At 60.2% G+C, this 17,177-nt stretch overlaps 2 protein-coding genes across 5 annotated transcripts; one reads left to right on the plus strand and one right to left on the minus strand.

The window, feature by feature from the left end:
* Positions 1-840: 840 nt before the first annotated feature.
* DDX51 (DEAD-box helicase 51) lies at positions 841-11,829 on the minus strand. Of its 3 annotated transcripts, XR_011420893.1 has the most exons (17): positions 11,521-11,829; positions 11,286-11,437; positions 10,094-10,244; positions 9,636-9,781; positions 9,473-9,544; positions 9,266-9,372; positions 8,973-9,081; positions 8,742-8,887; positions 8,343-8,541; positions 8,151-8,266; positions 7,934-8,050; positions 7,628-7,729; positions 7,440-7,503; positions 7,199-7,333; positions 4,365-6,910; positions 3,408-3,617; positions 841-1,877 (listed from the first exon to the last, which is right to left on the minus strand). XR_011420893.1 is itself a non-coding variant. In XM_070220474.1 (15 exons), exons 1-15 carry the CDS (start codon positions 11,789-11,791, stop codon positions 6,884-6,886), a joined length of 1,914 nt encoding a protein of 637 aa, XP_070076575.1. In that variant the 5' UTR covers positions 11,792-11,829; the 3' UTR covers positions 4,043-6,883. The 3 variants fall into 3 exon arrangements, 1 of the variants encoding a protein (XP_070076575.1); XR_011420892.1 differs by having other exon boundaries at positions 841-3,617; XM_070220474.1 differs by lacking the exons at positions 841-1,877; positions 3,408-3,617 and having other exon boundaries at positions 4,043-6,910.
* A 73-nt stretch (positions 11,830-11,902) lies between these two features.
* NOC4L (nucleolar complex associated 4 homolog) lies at positions 11,903-16,921 on the plus strand. 2 transcript variants are annotated; one of them, XM_023647373.2, is made up of 15 exons: positions 11,903-12,139; positions 12,441-12,561; positions 13,073-13,179; positions 13,505-13,612; positions 13,878-14,027; positions 14,106-14,205; positions 14,318-14,352; positions 14,817-14,867; positions 14,978-15,089; positions 15,340-15,400; positions 15,652-15,762; positions 15,937-16,097; positions 16,191-16,273; positions 16,556-16,669; positions 16,759-16,921. In XM_023647373.2, exons 1-15 carry the CDS (start codon positions 12,023-12,025, stop codon positions 16,873-16,875), a joined length of 1,548 nt encoding a protein of 515 aa, XP_023503141.2. In that variant the 5' UTR covers positions 11,903-12,022; the 3' UTR covers positions 16,876-16,921. The 2 variants fall into 2 exon arrangements, with proteins under 2 accessions (XP_023503141.2, XP_014583073.3); XM_014727587.3 differs by lacking the exons at positions 11,903-12,139; positions 12,441-12,561 and having other exon boundaries at positions 13,449-13,612.
* The last annotated feature ends 256 nt before the right edge of the window (positions 16,922-17,177 follow it).

Consider the following 17,177-nt stretch of genomic DNA (forward strand, 5'->3'; position numbering starts at 1 on the left):
CCGTCACTCAGGAGATTCCATGGGTTTTAGAAGCTCTGTGTCAGGAACGGGGGCCACAGGTCAACATGTATATTTCTCGTTATTTCACAATAAAGAATTGTCAAAACTGAATAAGAAAATAACCCATTTTTAAAAGTGGGCAAAAGATTTGAAGAGATGCCTCACCAAAGCAGATAAACACATGAAAGGATGTTCACCGTCATCATTAGGGAAACGCAAGTTAAAACCACAATGGAAAGCCACTGCACACCTATCAGACGGCTAAAAACCAGACAGAAAAGACCGGGTGCTGGTGAGGATGTGGCGCCCAGAAGCTCTGCACTTGTTGGGGGCAGGGCCCCTCTGGAAGCAGCACGGCATTTCCCCTGTGACCCATAAGGCCGCTTCTCACTGTTCACACAGGAACGACAGCCTCCCACCACACAACCACCTGCAGCAGGTGTCTGAGCCCTTCTTCATGCTCGCCCAACCAGGAGCAGCCCAAGCGCTCCTCGCCTGGTTGATGGAGAAACAACCCTCCCACCCCCACCCTGCCCTGCATGGTGGGCTACCACTGCACCTAAGAGGACTGCACTGCCTGTGCTCGGGATGCAGGCAGGAGTCTCGAGTGTATGATGTGAAAAGAAAGAAGCCAGGCTCGAACAGCTGCCCACGGCGTGGTTTCGTCTGTATGACATTCTGGAAAAGGCACAAACGCAGGGACAGGTGACAGCTCTGTGGTTCCAGGGCTGAGTGCAGGGGAAGGACTGACCTCAAAGGGGCAAGAGGGCTTTCGGGGGATGGAAATGGTCTGCTCTTGACTGTGTTGGTGGTGCCTTTGTCAAAACTCAGAACCATACGTCGAAAAGGGTGACTTTTATTATATGCAAATAATACTGCACTTTTCAACAAACAGCATATTAGAGGGTTTGTGACTGGAGAGAGGCCTGGAGAAAATAAACCTATTGCAGCACAGAGAACAGGAAAAAAAGATGCACAAGAGACAAAGGAGGCAGAATGAGGGGTGAGAAGGGCTAATGTTGCATTGAGTTCCAGCAGAGAATGGGAGAAAGAGGTAATGGCTGAGAATTTTCCAGAACCGGTTTAAGAAACCAGTCCAGAGATTCAGGAAACTCAACTGGCCTCAATCAGGATAAGGAAAAGATCCTGGCCAGACAGAGACTGAACTCGGACACTGAGATCACAGAGCACAGGAGGAAACATGGGCATCAGAGAGACGGCCCACCTCTCAGGGGCAGCGATGGAAGCCAGAAACATCATCAGAGTGTTGAGATAAAGGTGTCTTTCAAAAACCAGAGTGAGATAAAGACATCCAGACCAAACAGAACACTCACCAGGCAGACTCTCACTCAGGAAAGAACATGACCCTCGATGGGAGGTAAAAGCGATGCTCTGGGAAGCTGTGCCGTGATGCCCCTGGCCTCGCCGGCCCTGCGCACACCTGTGCACGTTCCTGGGAGCTCACACTCGAGCATGAGAAGGGGCGGAGAGGGACCCAGGCACCGGAGAGAGCAGGGAGGAGCCCCAGCGTAGTCCAAGGAGGAGCAGGCCAAGCGAGCATCAACCATCACACGGAGCTACACACAGGCTCCCAAGGACGCAGTGACAGCGGCCGTGAGGAGATCCGTCCCCAGAACCCTCACATCCCATGTCTGACTGTCAGCCACTGCCTGCGTGTGAACAACTCGAGACGACAAGGCGGTGTTGGCTGCGGGCCGAGGGTGCGGCTCGAGCAGCCAGCCCACACAGCTGCTTCCCATCAGCGGCTTCTGGTTTGTGTTTCAGCAAAATCTGGAGGAGGACCCACCCAGCTGCCAGCTGAGAGCATGCGGCGTAATCTTTGGCGATCGACACTGGGTGATTTTTTGCATATAGCTCTGAAAGGGATCAAAGAGTCGAGTGACGTTTCTACAACAAAATGCTTTCTGGTACCATCAGCTTCTTAATGGGAATGGGATTTTCTCAATGTTTTGATTTATAAATAGGAAGAACAAGTATAGATTTGACACCTAATCCTCTGTCATCCATGGACAGATGGGCTAGCGCAAGAAAATAGACCAGTCCTATCCATCTTGTTAGAGTTTAACTTTACTTCTTATAGTTAGTAATGATTTACCATAATTCCTAATATACTTGTTATTGTGATGACTGGCATACCAATAATAATTGTACTGACTTCTCAATCCAGAAGATTATTATTTTGAACACTTAGAGCCATGTGGCCAATTTGTGAGCACGTTTCTATTGCAGAGGAGCCCAATCTGGGATCTATAAAGGAATTCCAAGCATGAAACACATTAGGACTAGATCTTCAGGGGAATGGGATGGGAATCCAGATTCAGGGGGAGCAGGGATGTGGGGTGACCCTCGATGATCACGTGTCGTGTTACAGGGATGATGGTGAGCATCACATTGCAGAGTAGCAGGTGGCACCACAATCCTCTTGTTTGCGTTCTAACCCCCGAGGCTCTGCACTGACGCCCTGGCAGCTGTGTGCACTTTCAACAACACGCACGGATGCTGAAGACCCTGCCTGGGCACCGGGGCAGAGCTCTCACCTCCTGCCCAGGCTGTGCAGAGCTGCGGGATACGGCTCAGTGACCCTCCTAGAACCTTTGCTTGTTGTATGGGAAGGTGTCACTGTGCCCGGGGAGGAGGAGCTGGCAGGGCACAGCCCGCCCCCTCCACACACCTGCCGGGGAAAGCTTTGGCAGGCACCTTCTACACGGTTCCTTAGCAGGAGGGTCTTGTACTCTTTTTCCCCACATGCTCACTGGGAAACACTGGAGAATGTTTCCCTGTTTTTTTGCTGATGGAGGATCTCCCCACCGGGCGCCACCAGAGCACTACCCTGCAGTGTGTTCCTCTCCCAGCCCCAGCCTTCCTGGTAGCCTGCTGGCACCTGTGGCTTTTCTGGGTGACACACCTGTTGCCTCCTGCCCCAACCTGGCACAGCTGTGCTGAGAGCAAGAGCCACAAGGAGACGAGGGGCAGTGGGGACGGCTGTCTGGCTCTGTACCCCTGGGGGGCTGAGGGGGCCCATGCTGGCTTCTGTGTGCCATGGTGCTAGTGAGCTGGCCTGGCCAGGGTATCCCCTAGGAGGGCCGAGAGGTCAGAGGCCACGGCCATCTGGAATGTGCTCACTTCCTAAACTCCAGGGAAATACAGTTCTGGGGTTGCATGGTCTCCCGGAGAGAGGGAGCCTTCATGATGCAGAATGTCTCCTCTCCCCCACCCTATACTGGTGACCCGTCACTGCAAGGGAGGCCCATGCCAGGCAGAGGGGTGCTTCTCTGGAACCAAGCATGTGGTTCTCCAGCAGGTGGTCTGCCCTTCCACTCTTTTGATGCTTGTCCAGGTGAATGCCCAGCACCAGACAGGCCAGGAGCAAAACGTCACCTACTCACCCCGGCCCACCCTACAGACTCTGTTTCTGACTTCGCCCGTGTCCCAGGAGCCCAGGGCCATGGGGACCCAGCAGGTGCAGGGGCAGCTGCAGGTAGGCTGGTACCTCCCTCAAGGTCAAAGTGACGAGCAGCCGCCATTCTCAGGCCCAGGTGGGGTGACGTCCGTGTTTGTCTGATGGTCACTTTCCTACTTCAGAGGCCCTTCCTTGCCTAGAAGTGAGGACACAGGAGCGTTGGGACAGGCCGTGGCCCGCTGTGCCCTGCTTAGTCTCCTTCCTGTCCTCTGCTCCGCAGGCTGCGGAGATCCCTCCACTCGTTCGGCAGCAGACAGCGGTGGCCAGCCTTCACAGACGGGGCCCGCGGCCCTGCAGGTGAGCAGCCATGTCCTCCCAACCTTTCGCCCTCTCCATTGACCCGGCCTGTGCCGGTGTCCCTGCCCCGACCCCTGTCTGTGTCTGTGCCCCACACGAGAATACTCTCCCCGCTTTTTATTTGACCTTCTTGGAACTTCTGTGTCCTGCTGGGGCGTGCTTGCCCGGCTGCCCCATGTACCAGTTAGTCTCCTGGGCAGACCCCAGCCTCCTGTCCCCACGGGCCCAGCTACTCCACAATCCTCAGTAGATACGATAATCAAATTTTGTGTTCTGCTGACATTTATTCCAAAAATCAGAACGTTCAGCTGTTGTCTTTTGTCAACGCCCTGATCTTCTCCCTCAGCCCTGATCCAAGCCTGTCTGAATGTAAAGAAAAGGCAGGTGAGGCCAGCAGCCTGGTGTTCTCAGTGACCCTGTCACCAGGTGACATGCGTGTGTGTATTTCTTTAACAAAGTGCTTCACTGAGCTACAATTCACATAGTAAGCAATTCACTCATCCAATTTTAAACTTTTTGGTCATCCCAAAAAGAAACCCCACACCCATTACCAGCTCCCCCGCCCCCCAGTCCCCCTCCCAGCAACCTTCATCTCCTTTCCGTCTCCGTGGGTGTCTGTTCTGGGCGCTCCGCACAGAGGCATAACCCAGGATGTGGCCTTGAGGTCTGGCTTCTGTCCTTAGGATGCTCTCGAGGGCCTCCCATGTTGTCACAGGTCTGTGCTTCGCCCCTTTCCACCCACGATGCACATGCCGTTTGTTATCCATTCACACGTCGCCGGATGTTTGGGCTGTCTCCGCCCCTCAGTATGATGAACAACACTGCTGTAAACCCGTGTGCACAGGCTCCCGTGTGGACACTTCCATTTCTCTGGGCTTGTGCCTGGGAGTGGAATCCTGGGGTCCTATGGCGGCTCCACGTCTCACTAGTTTCACACCTGACGGGCAGCGTGCAAGGGATCGTTTCCCTGCAGCCTCACGCACACCTGCATTGTCTGTCTCTGCTCCTCCCGGGGGAGGGGTGGCCTCTCCAGCTGGTTTTGCTGTGCGTTTTCCTGGTGACTAGCGACAAGCACCTTCTCATGGCTCAGTGGCCAGTGTTCTTGGCTGACACACCAGGAGGGGAGTGTGCGTCAGCTGAGCTGGGCAGGCTGCAGGGCTCAAACGCAGCGGACTCTCGTTCTTCCTGAGGATTAGGTTTTCTTGGATAAATATGTCTCCACTGCTGTCTGCCCATAGGACAATTTGCAGACTTTAAATGGCTGGGTTGTGGTAATTTCCGTGAGTCGTGGTTTTTCTCTGGAAGATCTGCAGTGCTCCTCATACCGCCACCTGGAAGTCAGTTCTAATGACGTGTGTGTCCCGTGACCAAGAGCTAGACCCGGTCACTGGGCTGTTCACGTTCCCTGAGCAGAATTCTGGTAATTCTGGGTGTCGCTTTCTCAGAGATCAGACGCAGCTAATGCCAGGGCTTACTGTCCTGTTTCAGCACTGACTACGCGCTCCCTACTCACTGAGACAGACTTCAGCCTCTCGGAGGACTAATATGTCCCCAGGAAGATGAGAGCAGTGTGAAGCCTTTTTTAACAGAACACTGTATTTGTCACATCCCCTCAAATGTACAGGCTCAGCCGTGGCTGGATGGCAGCAGGTTCAGGTGCTTCCTGCGACAGCACTGGCGGCCCAGCAGACAGCAATGCAGCAGCAGGTGTGACCATCGCCTCCCCACAGACATCACGCCCTGGGCAGGCTCTGGCTGCCAGCGAGACCCCCAGTCAGCAGCGCAAGGTCCAGATGTGGCCTCTGCTGTCTGGTTCAAGGCCCCCAGCCAACCCAGTGGAGGGAGGCGGCTGGTGGCCCGACAGCGAGCAGGGTGAGTCCTGCGCAAGTGCAACGCATCCCAGATGTCAGGGCGGGAGGCACTGGGCTGGCCCAGGCCAGGGGGGCCGCTGCCTGACTGGCGCTGCTCCATTTCCACACGTAGGAAGGTCCCCGAGCGGGATGACAGGCCTGGCCTAGAGGCTGTATGACAGAGAGAGATGCCTCTTCTCCAGGTGCGTCCCGTGCCTGCACCGTCCCTCACGTGCCAGGCCTCGGGCCTCATGTTTCTGGCACGTGCTGGGTGCACCGTGTCGCACAGAGCCCACTGGCCTGCAGCCCTCAGATGTCTGCAGCGTCTGGCTGGGTGCTGCCGAGATGGGTACTTGCTCTACATTTGCTCAGGCGGCAGCGATGACGGAACACGAGGCTTTGTGCTTCAGATCGTTATTTTGAAGTGAATATCGTACCTCAGGCAGAGATAAGAAACCACAGTTTGTTTCTATTTTTTTAAGAGTTTATTGTGACATCAGCATATAAATTTTTAAAACAAAGGCTTCTTGCAGACAGTGGTCAGTGCTCTGAGGTCCGTCTTCCGTTACATTCATGACAAAGACTATCTCATGCTGCAGGTTTATTTTATACCGGGTTGGTGATGGATTGCAAGATAAAGTGTTGCTGACTCTGTGGCTCTCTCCTCTGTCTATGCTGACACCTGTATCAGTGGAAACACCTCCCAGATGATGCTTTCCTTCCCGGATCTGCTAGGTAGGGCTTGCAGATGTCACTCAGCAGCCTGGGGTGCGGCACAGCCACCTCACCCTGCGAGTGAGGGACTCAGGGCAACCTTTCCGATGCAGGATGGTGAACACACTTACGTTGTTAGAAGAGCTAGAGTTCCAAAACTAGCTCAAGCCTACCTCCCAACTCTCAGCCAAAACCATGACAGACACCACCCTGTCAGTCCTGGGGTGGTTTACTGAGTCCTGTTTGCAGAAAGATCGCCCTGACCAGAGGCTGATCTTATGCATCCCTGACGGTCTCAGGCCTGGGCCCGAGTTACCCCAGCGTGAGGCATAGTGCAGTGGCCAAAAGAGCCTCACGTCCAAGGGCCTGGCAGGAGCGGGCAGTGTGCCTGGGAAGGCCCTTTCCCAGGAATCCCTGTCTTTTGCTCGCACGTCCAGCAATCAGCACTCAGGGTTTTTCTAGAAAGAAGGTAGCCAAGCCCAGCAGGAGAAAACAGACACCTCGCTGGCGTGGACAGGGCCTGTTCCGCCCCAGCCCTGGCCTAGGCCGCCTTCTGCTTTCGCTCTTCCTGTAGGAGGAGAGGAGAGGGTTCATCGATGCGCGGTCCTACCCCTCCCTGGTCTGCAGGGCCCGGCCCCACCCCTCGGCCCTAAGAGGAAGAGACACGGGGTGCTCACTCAGAAAGCACGGTTCTGGCCACAGCACCCCTGGGGCTGTGCACCTCCATCACCAGAGCCCAGGTCTCCTCCGCCAGGAAGCTTGGGGGCAAACCCAGCGCCTCGTCTCCCTTCCCCACGTTTACTACGTGGCAACTTCAGGTCTTCTCCAGAAACAGGAGAGCGCTGTGGCCCCTCACCTTGACAGCCCTCTCCAGCTGGGACAAGGCCGCCTCGTACCGAGGGACCAGCGGTTGCAGGAGCTTGCTGGGGGTGTCGTGCCGCTCCAGTTCAGGCACCCCGCCTTCAGCCAGCATCCGGAGAAATCTCCTTTCCTGGAGAGAAGCACATAATTGGGAAGGGGGTCCCGTCCTCCCCGGTGGTGCCATGAACAGAGGCCCCTGCCTCCCCTACCTCCCGCCAAGACCCATGTGGGCTGACCTGCACTTTAAGGAGCAGCGTGAAGGCCTGTCCAGTTTTTCCGGCACGGGCAGTTCTCCCAACCCTGAAACCAAGCACAGCAATCTCCAGAGCAGTGCCCCCCAACCCTTCAGGGTCTGATGGGACAGGCCACTTGCCACCCAAACCATGGAACAGCCCTACGCAGGCATCCCCAGGCCAGCCCTCACCGGTGCACGTAGGTCCGCAGGTACTGGGGGGCATCATAGTTGACCACCAGCTGCACGCCCTGCACATCGATGCCACGGGCCATGGCATCTGTGCTGATGAGGCTGGGGGGATACAAGGAGCTGGGGGCCCTGCCCAAGGCCAGGAGCCGGGACTACCCCCTCACCCAGCCCTGCTGGGGACGCCGCCACAGAGTTAGGAGATGAATTTCCTGTAGGAGGCACCCTTCAGGGGGCCCAGGCTGACACCTAGGGTGGGTGCCACTGCGCCCCAGAGCAGGACCTCAGCCCCTCTTTCCAAGTACTCACAGCTGTATCTTTCCCTGCTCAAACTGCTTCAAGATCATCTTCCTCTGGCCAGGCCCGTAGCGGGAGGAGAACTCGGCCACACTCACACCCCCGAAAGCCTGGGCTAGCAGGAAGAGCCTGGGTGGGAAAAGCCAAAGCCAGGTGGGCTGGGGCCAGAACTGCCACTGCCACTGCCACTGCCTCCACCTCCACCCCCAGCTGGCCCGCTGGGCCTCACCTATGGGAGTTCTCACGGGAATTGGTAAAACAGAGGACCCTTGAGAAGTTCATCTCTAAGACGAGGTGCAGGACAACCAATGGCTTGGAGCAGAGGCTGCAGGGCACATAGTGGTGCTGTGGGGGACAGCACAGGGTTGGCGGGGCCCTGAGTGCTTGGGCACGCCCCCCTGTCCCCATGCGCCCCGCTCACCGTGAGCCCTGCGGGGAAGGTGTACTTCCCAGCCGACTCCCCGTCCGCCTCTGCGTCAGCGTCTCTGGAACCCCGCTGTGCCAGCCCCGTGGAGAAGAGGCGGGGTTGGTGGAGGCCGAGCTGCTGCAGCTTCTCGGGGTTCTGGGTCAGAGTGGCCGAGAAGAGCAGCTTCTGCAGCGGCATCTGGGGACAGCAGGTGCTGAAAGAGGGGCAGGCACTGGGAGAGCAGTTGAGGCCCAGCCAGCCTGCCCTCCTCAGTCCTGGGGGGTTTCCTCAAGGCTGGCTGCCCCAGGTCAGACCAGGCCAGGAGGGGTGGGTCTCAGAGACAGGAGAGACCAAGGGAGGGAGCTCGTGCTGAGGTGGCTGCGCTGAGTGCAGAGCAAGCTCGGTGCCGGCTACCTGGCAGCAGTGATGGCCTGGGGCTGCCTTCTCTGGAGCAGAGAAAAGAGGCTCTTGGTGCCCTCTCTCGGGAAGGCTGCCGCCATGACCCGCGGCAGCCAGGATTGATGCATGCTGTCTATCATCCTGTCGGCCTCGTCAATGACCTGCAGGAGACAGGAGGCCTGCGGTCTGGCAGCTGAGGTCAGCCTCAGCTCCAAACCTGGACCTCCCTCAGGGCTGGCAACCTACCAGGAAACGGAGCTGCTGGAGGCTGAATCCCGGGGTCTGGTCGATGTGGTCCACCAAGCGGCCAGGCGTGGCCACCACAATGTCAGCCAGGCAGCGGAAGCCATCTACTCTGTGGAGCAGAGAGTGGCCTAGCAAGTGTCCCCCCATTGACCCCTGCAACGTGGGGAACCTGCGGATGGCAGTGCTCTCTGCTCCCCAGGGGACCAGGTGGCTACCACGTGCCTGCTGCCTGCTCCTGCTGCACAAGCTAATAAACCCATTTTCTTGAAAAGCCCAGGCCCAGCAGGACCTACGTTCTCTGGACGAGAGTTTCCTGCTCCTTGGCCAGAGTCTTCTGCCCGGTGACCAGAGCGACCCGCAGAGGAGTGGCATCTGTGTAGACGTTGAACACTTTGCTCACCTGAAGGAAGACTAGCCGTCACTGTACTGGCCTTGTCAATGCACCCACGCCGCCAAGACAGGGACTCTGGGTCTGACCTCCAGGTGCAGGGTCCACGTACCTGCTGGGCCAGCTCCTTGGTGGGCAGCACAACCAGGGCACGGACCTGGCACACGGCTCGATGGAGCAGGGCCTGCGGCAGGAGAGACAGCCACCTGCGTCAGCAAGGCTGGCTCCCTGTGCATCAAGCCCCCTTGGAGGGTACGTGGGTTCCTTACGCTCACCTGCACCAAAGGGATGACAAAGGCCAGGGTCTTCCCACTGCCCGTCGGGGCAGAAACACAAAGGTCGCTGGGCTGGTAGCCACCTCTGCCCACTAGAAACCCGTTGGCCATGCTCTCCAGGAGAGCAGGAATCACTGCCGCCTGGACTGAACAAGGAAGAGCAAGAGGCAAGTCACGTTTGTGCAGGGACACCCAGAATAAACACAGTTGCCAAGGCCAGAAGCAGCCTCTCCCGGTCTGTGACCTTGGGTGGGGCAGCTCTCGCTCAAGGGCAGCATCAGAGCCTTGAGGAGTCTCAGGCTCAGGTGGCCAAAGATGCAGAGACCAAGACCACACTCGATGCTGTGCGTGCACAGCAGCTGTTGGTGTTGGCAGCTGCTAAGCTATAGCCTTGCATGATTCTGTGTGAGGATGCTCCAGAAGGAATCTGCCCCATCCTCTGCCCAGGGCTGGGGCACCTGGAAAGTAGGATGAGATGCCATGTGCCCGCAACTTCTTCTGTAAGTCAGGGTGGACCTCAGGGACATCCTCAATAGGCACCAAGTCTTTGGTGACGTTCTTTTCAACACAGCTTGGCTCGGCCAGCCAGGCTGGCAGGAAAGGCTGGACCTGTCACAAAAAGTAAGAAAAGGGGCGAGGTGAATACTCCAGAGCCCTTCTGGCTGGGAGAGCAGGGCCTGCAGAAACCAAGGACTCAAGACACTCAGGCTGAGGGCTGCAGGAAAGAGGTCCCAACAAACCTTCTCACTAGTTTCCCAGCTCTCCCTCGATGCCCCACAACCCACTCTCCACACAGCCTTTAAAGTAATTGAGAAACACCAAAAGGTGCCCGTCCCCGAAACCCCCAAGGGTTTCCCCTCACACCTACAACAACATCCATGCTCTGAATCATCATGCACAGAGTGCCCCTGTGACCTGGCCCTCACCTGCCCTGACCTCCTTTCCTATCGCCTGACGTGCCCCAGCTATCCAAACCTCTGTTCTTACACACCAAGCCCACTGTTGCCTGAGGGCCTCTGCCCTAACCCTGCCCTCTATCTGGCACACACCTCTCGTCCACATCTTAATCAGGCTGATTCCCATCTTCTGATCCCAGCTCAGAATGGACCTCCACACGTGCCCCAACACAATGGTGCCCCTATACACCCTGCCAAACCCCTCTTCCTGACGGTAATCGTCATAGTCCAAGAGCCCTGAAGGTCACACATCCGTTTGCATAAAAATCTCCCCTACTAAGATAGAGACCCGACTAGCCCAGGAACCTAGTGCAATCTCCCGTTTTGTTTGCTAGGTTGGTGACAGCACAGCAGAAGCTCCTTAATGTGCGCCCCAAATAAGCAAAGCTGTTTAGAAAGACCTCCGTGACAGCAGCACGAAAACCACCTTGACAATGCTGATATAGGGAACAAGAAATTAACACTTTTACAACTGAAACTAAATATGCTGAATCTGTGCAAAATTCAAACAGTCAAAATAAAAACAGCACAATACGCTGAGGTGCGGCTCGTTAAACCGTGACGTTATTCACTCAAGGAATACTGACCCAACACCCACCAGGCACAGGCATCACCCTCCGCGCTACCCCACCAACACGCGCGGATCAACGACAGCCGCCCGCGCCCTGCAGCCTCCCACCCCCGGGCCGCTCACCTTTGGCGCCCTGCTCCTCCTGAAGCCCCCGAGCAGCAGGGCGTGGGCTGGGGGCCCAGAGGCCTCCTCTGGGGGCCGTCCGTCCGGGGCCCCCGGCTGTTCCGCGGCCTCGGCGCCCACGCCGCTTTCCTCCGGCGCCTCCTCGCTGCTCCCTGCGCGGCAGAAGCGGGGCGGGCGGCGCGTCAGCCCCACGCGGACCCGGCTCCATGGCCCGCCCCGCCCCGTCGGGCCCCACCTGCGCCCGCGTCCTCGCCGTCCGCTCTCCGCCGCTTGCTCTCCGGCGCCCCGCCGCCCTCGCGCCTCCGCGGTCTGCGCGGCCGCCGCCGCCGCTTCCCCGCCGGCCCCGCGGGCTGCGCGGCCTCCTGCTGCCGCGGCTGCTTCTGCCGCTGCCGCTCCCGGGCCCGGCACTGCAGCCGCTCCAGCAGCGCGCGGGCCCGGCCGTCCGCCCCGGCCTCCGCCCCGGCCGCCTCGGGGCCCGGGTACCGCGCTACATGGAAGAGCGCCATGCCGGCCGCACGCCGCTCCGGCCCGGCGCGGCGCGATGACGCGGAGGCGCCCGGCGCTGACGTCAGCGGCGCCGCGAGGGGAGGCCGGGTCCTTTCCGCGCGGGGTGGGAGAGGCGTGGAGCGGCACCCCGGCGCCGGACGGTGTCGTCAGCGGGGCGCCGGCGGTGACGTCAGTGGCGCGCCGGGCGGCGGCGCGGAGTCCCGGTGTCTTGCGCGTGGGGCGGCGGCGGCATGGAGCGGGACCCCGGCCCCGGGGGCGCGCGCCGGGCGCTGGGCCGCTTGCTGGAGGCGGTGCTGGCGAGCCGCGGCGAGGCCAACGCCGTGTTCGACATCCTGGCCGTGCTGCAGGTGGGTCCGCGGCGGGCGGCGGGGTCGCGGCCGCGGTCCCGGGGCCGGAGGCCAGACGGACAGCCCTCGGGCTCGGGTGCGGGCAGTCGCAGAGCGGCTCCAGACTCTGCCTGGGCCCCCTCACACCCCAGTCTCCCAGGGCTTCCCGATTGGAGGATCCGGCGGGAGGTTTGGCAGAGGCATGGTCGGGAGGTCACGCCGGGGTCTGGTGTGAGGTTCGATGGGGCTGGAGTCCAGTGGGGACAGGGGGCAGGGACCACAGTTCCCGTCGGGGCACCCTGCGACCGGCATCTCCCCGCAGTCGGAGGACCAGGAGGAGATCCAGGAAGCCGTGCGCGCTTGCAGCCGCCTCTTCGGGGCCCTGCTGGAGCGGGGAGAGCTGTTTGTGGGCCAGCTGCCCCCTGAGGAGACAGTCATGGCAGGTGAGCGACCAGAGGGCCCGGGGCGTCCGCTCACCAGGTTGGAGGGGACCTTGCCAATGAGATGAGCCCCCCCAAACCGTGTCGTCACAGGGGGTCTAGGTTGGGCGCCCCAGGTCCACGGTGGGAAGAGGGAACAGGTGATTCTGCTGGGTGGGGGTAAGACGTGTATCCTCATAGCTAGACTTAGAGCAGATTGAGCAAGGGGTGTTTGTTTGTATCCTTTGTGGGGTTTGACACTGTTTAACACTGACTGTAACGTCAGGTAAAACCAGGGCTGCCTGTCCTGGTTTTTGGATGCCCAGATATTGGGGTGAAATGAGGAGATGGAGACCCTGGCCTTCGAGTGGGTGTTGCTTTCCCTGGCTGGGGGAATGGGCCATGGTGGTCTGCTTGCATTCATTTCCCTGCTTGCGTTGAATAGAAAGCAGTGGGCGGGTGGGGCTGGGCCCAGCCTGGTATGTGTGGGCATCAGTGTGGGCTGACCACCCTGCCCCCCTCACCCCGCCTGCAGGGTCCCAGGGCGCCACACGGAAGTACAAGATGTGGATGAGGCATCGTTACCACAGCTGCTGTAACTGTTTGGGGGAGCTCCTGGCCCACCCCTCCTTTCAGGTCAAAGTGAGTCTTGGGGTCATTGGCCTTGCCTCGTCCCTGTGCATCCTCCACACCCCCAGCCCCCAGACTCTCCGCACACAGCAGTGGCCTGGGGCTGCGGCTGCAGGCACCCGTCTCCCCGTGCTTACCTGTCTAGGGAAGGAGCCTTTTTCCTTCTTTTTCACAGCTAGTTTTCTGGTGGGTGGGTGCGTTCTGTCTCCTGTTTTCATGGGTGACGCCTCATGGGCATTTAGGCCTGAATCCTGGGGGCATCTCTGTGGGTCTGTCTGCAGGGGTGACGATGAGTAGTTGGGGACGCTGCAGCCACTTCATTGTCCACCATTCCCAGGAGCTGGCCCTTGGAACGCTCATGAAGTTCGTGCAGCTGGAAGGAGCACACCCCCTGGAGAAACCCAAGTGGGAGGGCAACTATCTGTTCCCGCGCCCGCTCTTCAAGGTGAAGGGGTGGTGGGATCCCAACAGATCTTATCGGCCAGAACCGGGATGGGCCCCTGGCACAGGTGGCTCTTGTATGTGGTGCTTCCTCTCCTGTGAGAGGTGGGAAGGCTGCCAGCTTGGGGGGTCTCCTTGGGCAGTCTGCTGGTTGTTGGGTTCAGCAGGGACCCTGGCAGCCAGCTTGGACCTTTGCCTTGTGAGCTCCATCCCTGGGTTGCCCCGTCCTGGGTGGTGAGAGAGGCATTCAGTTCCTGGCCTGCACCTAGATGGTGGTGGAAGGCCTGCTCTCGCTGGAGGAGGACCGCTCGCTGCTCCTCTCCCAATTCCGGGAGTACCTGGAACACGACGACATCCGCTACCACACGATGCAGGCGGCCTCAGACGTTGTGGCCCGGGTTGCCAATGGACACCCTGAGGTGAGCTGGCTGGGTCCCGTCTCTGGGGGTGGGCAGTGGGCGTGCGGTGTCCTGGTGCTCAGGCAGCGCCTCTGGCAGGTACCCCTCATTTTCTGCAACAATGCCTTCACGCTGCTGTCTGCCGTGAGCCTGCCCCGCCAGGAGAGTGACATCTCCAGTTTCTACGTGAGGCGCACAGGTGAGCACTCTGGGCGGGGAGGTGGGCAGGGTGCCTGAGCCCCACAGCCTGGCACCCTGACGGGCCACTGCCTGCCTCCTGCGTGTTGAGTGACATCTCACCTTCCTTGCAGAGTTGTTGGACAAGTGGAAGGTTACTCACCTGAAGGTGAGATGGTCTGGAGGGTGGGTGGCCTCCCTGGGAACAGGCCTGATCCTGGGGCGCCGTTGATGTCTAGATGGAGGCAGTGCATGTGGGACATGGCGAGAGGGCCAGCCACCTCCTTCCTGCCTTAGCCACCAGGGCCGCTCATGAGGACCCAGGCTGTGAGGAGGCCTGCAGGCAGCTCTTTGCCAGAGGTCAGAGGTGGCCTGCTGCCCTCTCAGGAGGCTCCTCGGTGCTGAGTGCTGTTGCCCCGGGGGCTGTGAATGCAGTGCCCGTCCGTCCTTAGTTGCTGTGAGGGATGCAGGGTGTCTGGCTGGCTGGCTGGGGTGCCTCGGTTTCTGCTCATCCCTGTGTACACGCAGGAGGAGGAGTGTGGGCAGCATCTGGGGGGCAGGGGGGCCTGTTCTGCCCCCTCCCTGCGGTGGGGGTTGGAGCGGCGTGTGCAGCCTCCGTCCCTCTCTCTGCAGGAGCACAGGAGGGCCTTCCAGCTGATGTGGCTTGGTTTTCTCAAACACAAGGTAGGGCCGGGAAGGCTAGGGGTGCAGGGTGGGGGCTGACCTGGGCCCACTGGCCTGTGTGGTCCTCAGGGTGGGGCAGGCTGCATCCTGACCCACTCCAACCCTCCCAGCTGCCCCTCAGCATCTGCAAGAAGGTGCTGGTGATTATGCACGACTCCATCCTGCCGCACCTGGCCCAGCCCAGCCTCATGATTGACTTTCTCACCCGAGCCTATGACATTGGTGAGCCCCGAGTGCCTGGTGGTTGGGGGCCTAGAGCCATGCAGCTGGCGGGGCCGTGACCAAGGGGCCCAACCGGCCAGTGACAGGTGTGCCGGAGGCTTCCTTCCCTCCTATGGCTAGACCGAGGCAGGCGGGCCTGGGGGCAGGTGGCTCCACCGTCCCTGCCTGGCACGTGGCCTCCAGCTTTACTGGACACGTTCCAGGTCGGGTGCAGTTGGGTTGGGGTCCACACCTGTGTGTTTGTCTGCAGGGGGTGCCATCAGTCTCTTGGCCTTGAACGGACTTTTTATCCTCATTCATAAGCACAACCTGTGAGTGTCCACCTGGGGGCATGCAGGCCTGTCAACCCTTCCTATCCGTCTCTCCCCTGTCTGCTCCCTGTCCCCGGCTGGGGTCCCTGTTCTCCCCAGGAGTCAAGTGGCTTTGGGGAGCCTACTGGGCCTCCCTAGGGTAGAGGACGGCCCTGGGGGCAGTGGTTCCCTGGGACTCTGACCTGTTCCCTCACCCCGTGCCCTCCCTCACTCTGTACTTCTACTCTTATGTGTGTGTCCCCTACCCCCAGGGAGTACCCCGACTTCTACCGCAAGCTCTACGGTCTCCTGGACCCGTCCGTCTTCCACGTCAAGTACCGGGCCCGTTTCTTCCACCTGGCCGACCTTTTTCTGTCCTCCTCGTGAGTACTTGGGAGGAACAGGGGGCGCCTGACCTGGCCTCAGAGCATCAGAGCCCTCAGTGCCTCATCTGGAGCTGAGTCCGGCCCAGCTCTGTGGGGCTGCAGCCCGGGGCCAGGATGGGGCTGGGGGCTGGTAAGCAGCACACTGGGGGCTCACGCCACCACCCTGCACAGCCATCTGCCCGCCTACCTGGTGGCTGCCTTTGCCAAGCGCCTGTCCCGTCTGGCCCTGACGGCGCCCCCCGAGGCCCTGCTCATGGTCCTGCCCTTCATCTGCAACCTGCTGCGCAGACACCCGGCCTGCCGCGTGCTTGTGCACCGCCCCGGGGGCCCTGGTGAGTGGCTGGCCGGGGACCCCGGGGAGGCCTGGCCCCAGAGGCCGGTGTACTGTGGCAGGTGACAGACCAGGGTCTGGGTTTCATTCCTAGAGCTGGATGCTGACCCCTATGACCCCGGAGAGGAGGACCCAGCCAAGAGCCGAGCCCTGGAGAGCTCCCTCTGGGAGCTGCAGGTAAGGGTGTCTGGCTTGCCCCCTCGAGCTGCCCCACCTGGGCTCCCCCGCCCGCCTGGCCACCCCCGCATTCCTCTGCTTCTCTGATGCGCTAAAACTCTTTCTGCCCCCGGCTTCTCCCAGAAGCTCTTCCAGATGTCCAGGGACCCTACCTCACCCCTCACCCTGGTTACCTGGGGGAGTCCGTGCCTCTGTCTCAAGCGGCTGCTGTCTCTCATGAGGGTAGGACTTCGCCTCCGAGGGTTGGGCCCAGAGGGGTGGTGACGTCCGTGTGCTCTCCAGGCTCTCCAGCGGCATTACCACCCTGAGGTGTCCAAGGCCGCCAGTGTCATCAACCAGGTGCTGTCCGTGCCCGAGGTCAGCCTCGCGCCACTCCTGGAGCTCACTGCCTTTGAGGTGAGGCACGGGGGCTCATGGGGATTGGGGGGCTGGGGACACAGGGACTCAGAGCATGAGCGTGTCCGTCCATGCCTCCTACCCTGCAGGTGTTCGAGCGGGACCTGAAGAAGGGGCCCGAGTCGGTGCCGCTGGAGTTCATCCCGGCCCGGGGCCTGCTGGGCCGGCGGGACGATCTGTGCGCCCAGCACTTCACGCTTAGCTGACCCAGGCGGGTGCCCTGCCTCCCCCCCAATAAATGGTTTTGTAGGAGAGTGACTCAGCTGGGCCGTGGGTGGGCGGGCAGGGGCCTGGGGGCGCTGATCCCTCGCTTGTGTCTTCCCTAGGGACAGGGCTGGCGTCAGCAGTGCTGGCCACGCTCGGAGGGTGCCTTCTCGTCCACTTGCAGCCCCGCATGCCCGCTGTGCTGCAGGCCTCCTTGGAGGGCGCTGCCCATGGGCCCTCCCTTCTCTGTAGCCAAGGCGGCCTGTCTGGAGGGACCCAGAGGAACAGCCTCTGCCCTGGGGCT

Source organism: Equus caballus, chromosome 8, assembly GCF_041296265.1.
Source record: "Equus caballus isolate H_3958 breed thoroughbred chromosome 8, TB-T2T, whole genome shotgun sequence".
In the NCBI taxonomy this organism is placed as follows: Eukaryota; Metazoa; Chordata; class Mammalia; order Perissodactyla; family Equidae; genus Equus; species Equus caballus.

Coding starts and splice junctions, on each gene's coding strand:
- NOC4L (XM_023647373.2), top strand. CDS start 12,023: ATGGAGCGGGACCCCGGCCCCGGGGGCGCGCGCCGGGCGCTGGGCCGC. Junction 13,613..13,877: donor TCCCGCGCCCGCTCTTCAAG/GTGAAGGGGTGG, acceptor GCCTGCACCTAG/ATGGTGGTGGAAGGCCTGCT. Junction 14,028..14,105: donor TTGCCAATGGACACCCTGAG/GTGAGCTGGCTG, acceptor CGCCTCTGGCAG/GTACCCCTCATTTTCTGCAA.
- DDX51 (XM_070220474.1), bottom strand. CDS start 11,791: ATGGCGCTCTTCCATGTAGCGCGGTACCCGGGCCCCGAGGCGGCCGGG. Junction 9,373..9,472: donor CCAAGGAGCTGGCCCAGCAG/GTACGTGGACCC, acceptor GTCTTCCTTCAG/GTGAGCAAAGTGTTCAACGT. Junction 8,888..8,972: donor TCCAGCAGCTCCGTTTCCTG/GTAGGTTGCCAG, acceptor TGTCTCCTGCAG/GTCATTGACGAGGCCGACAG.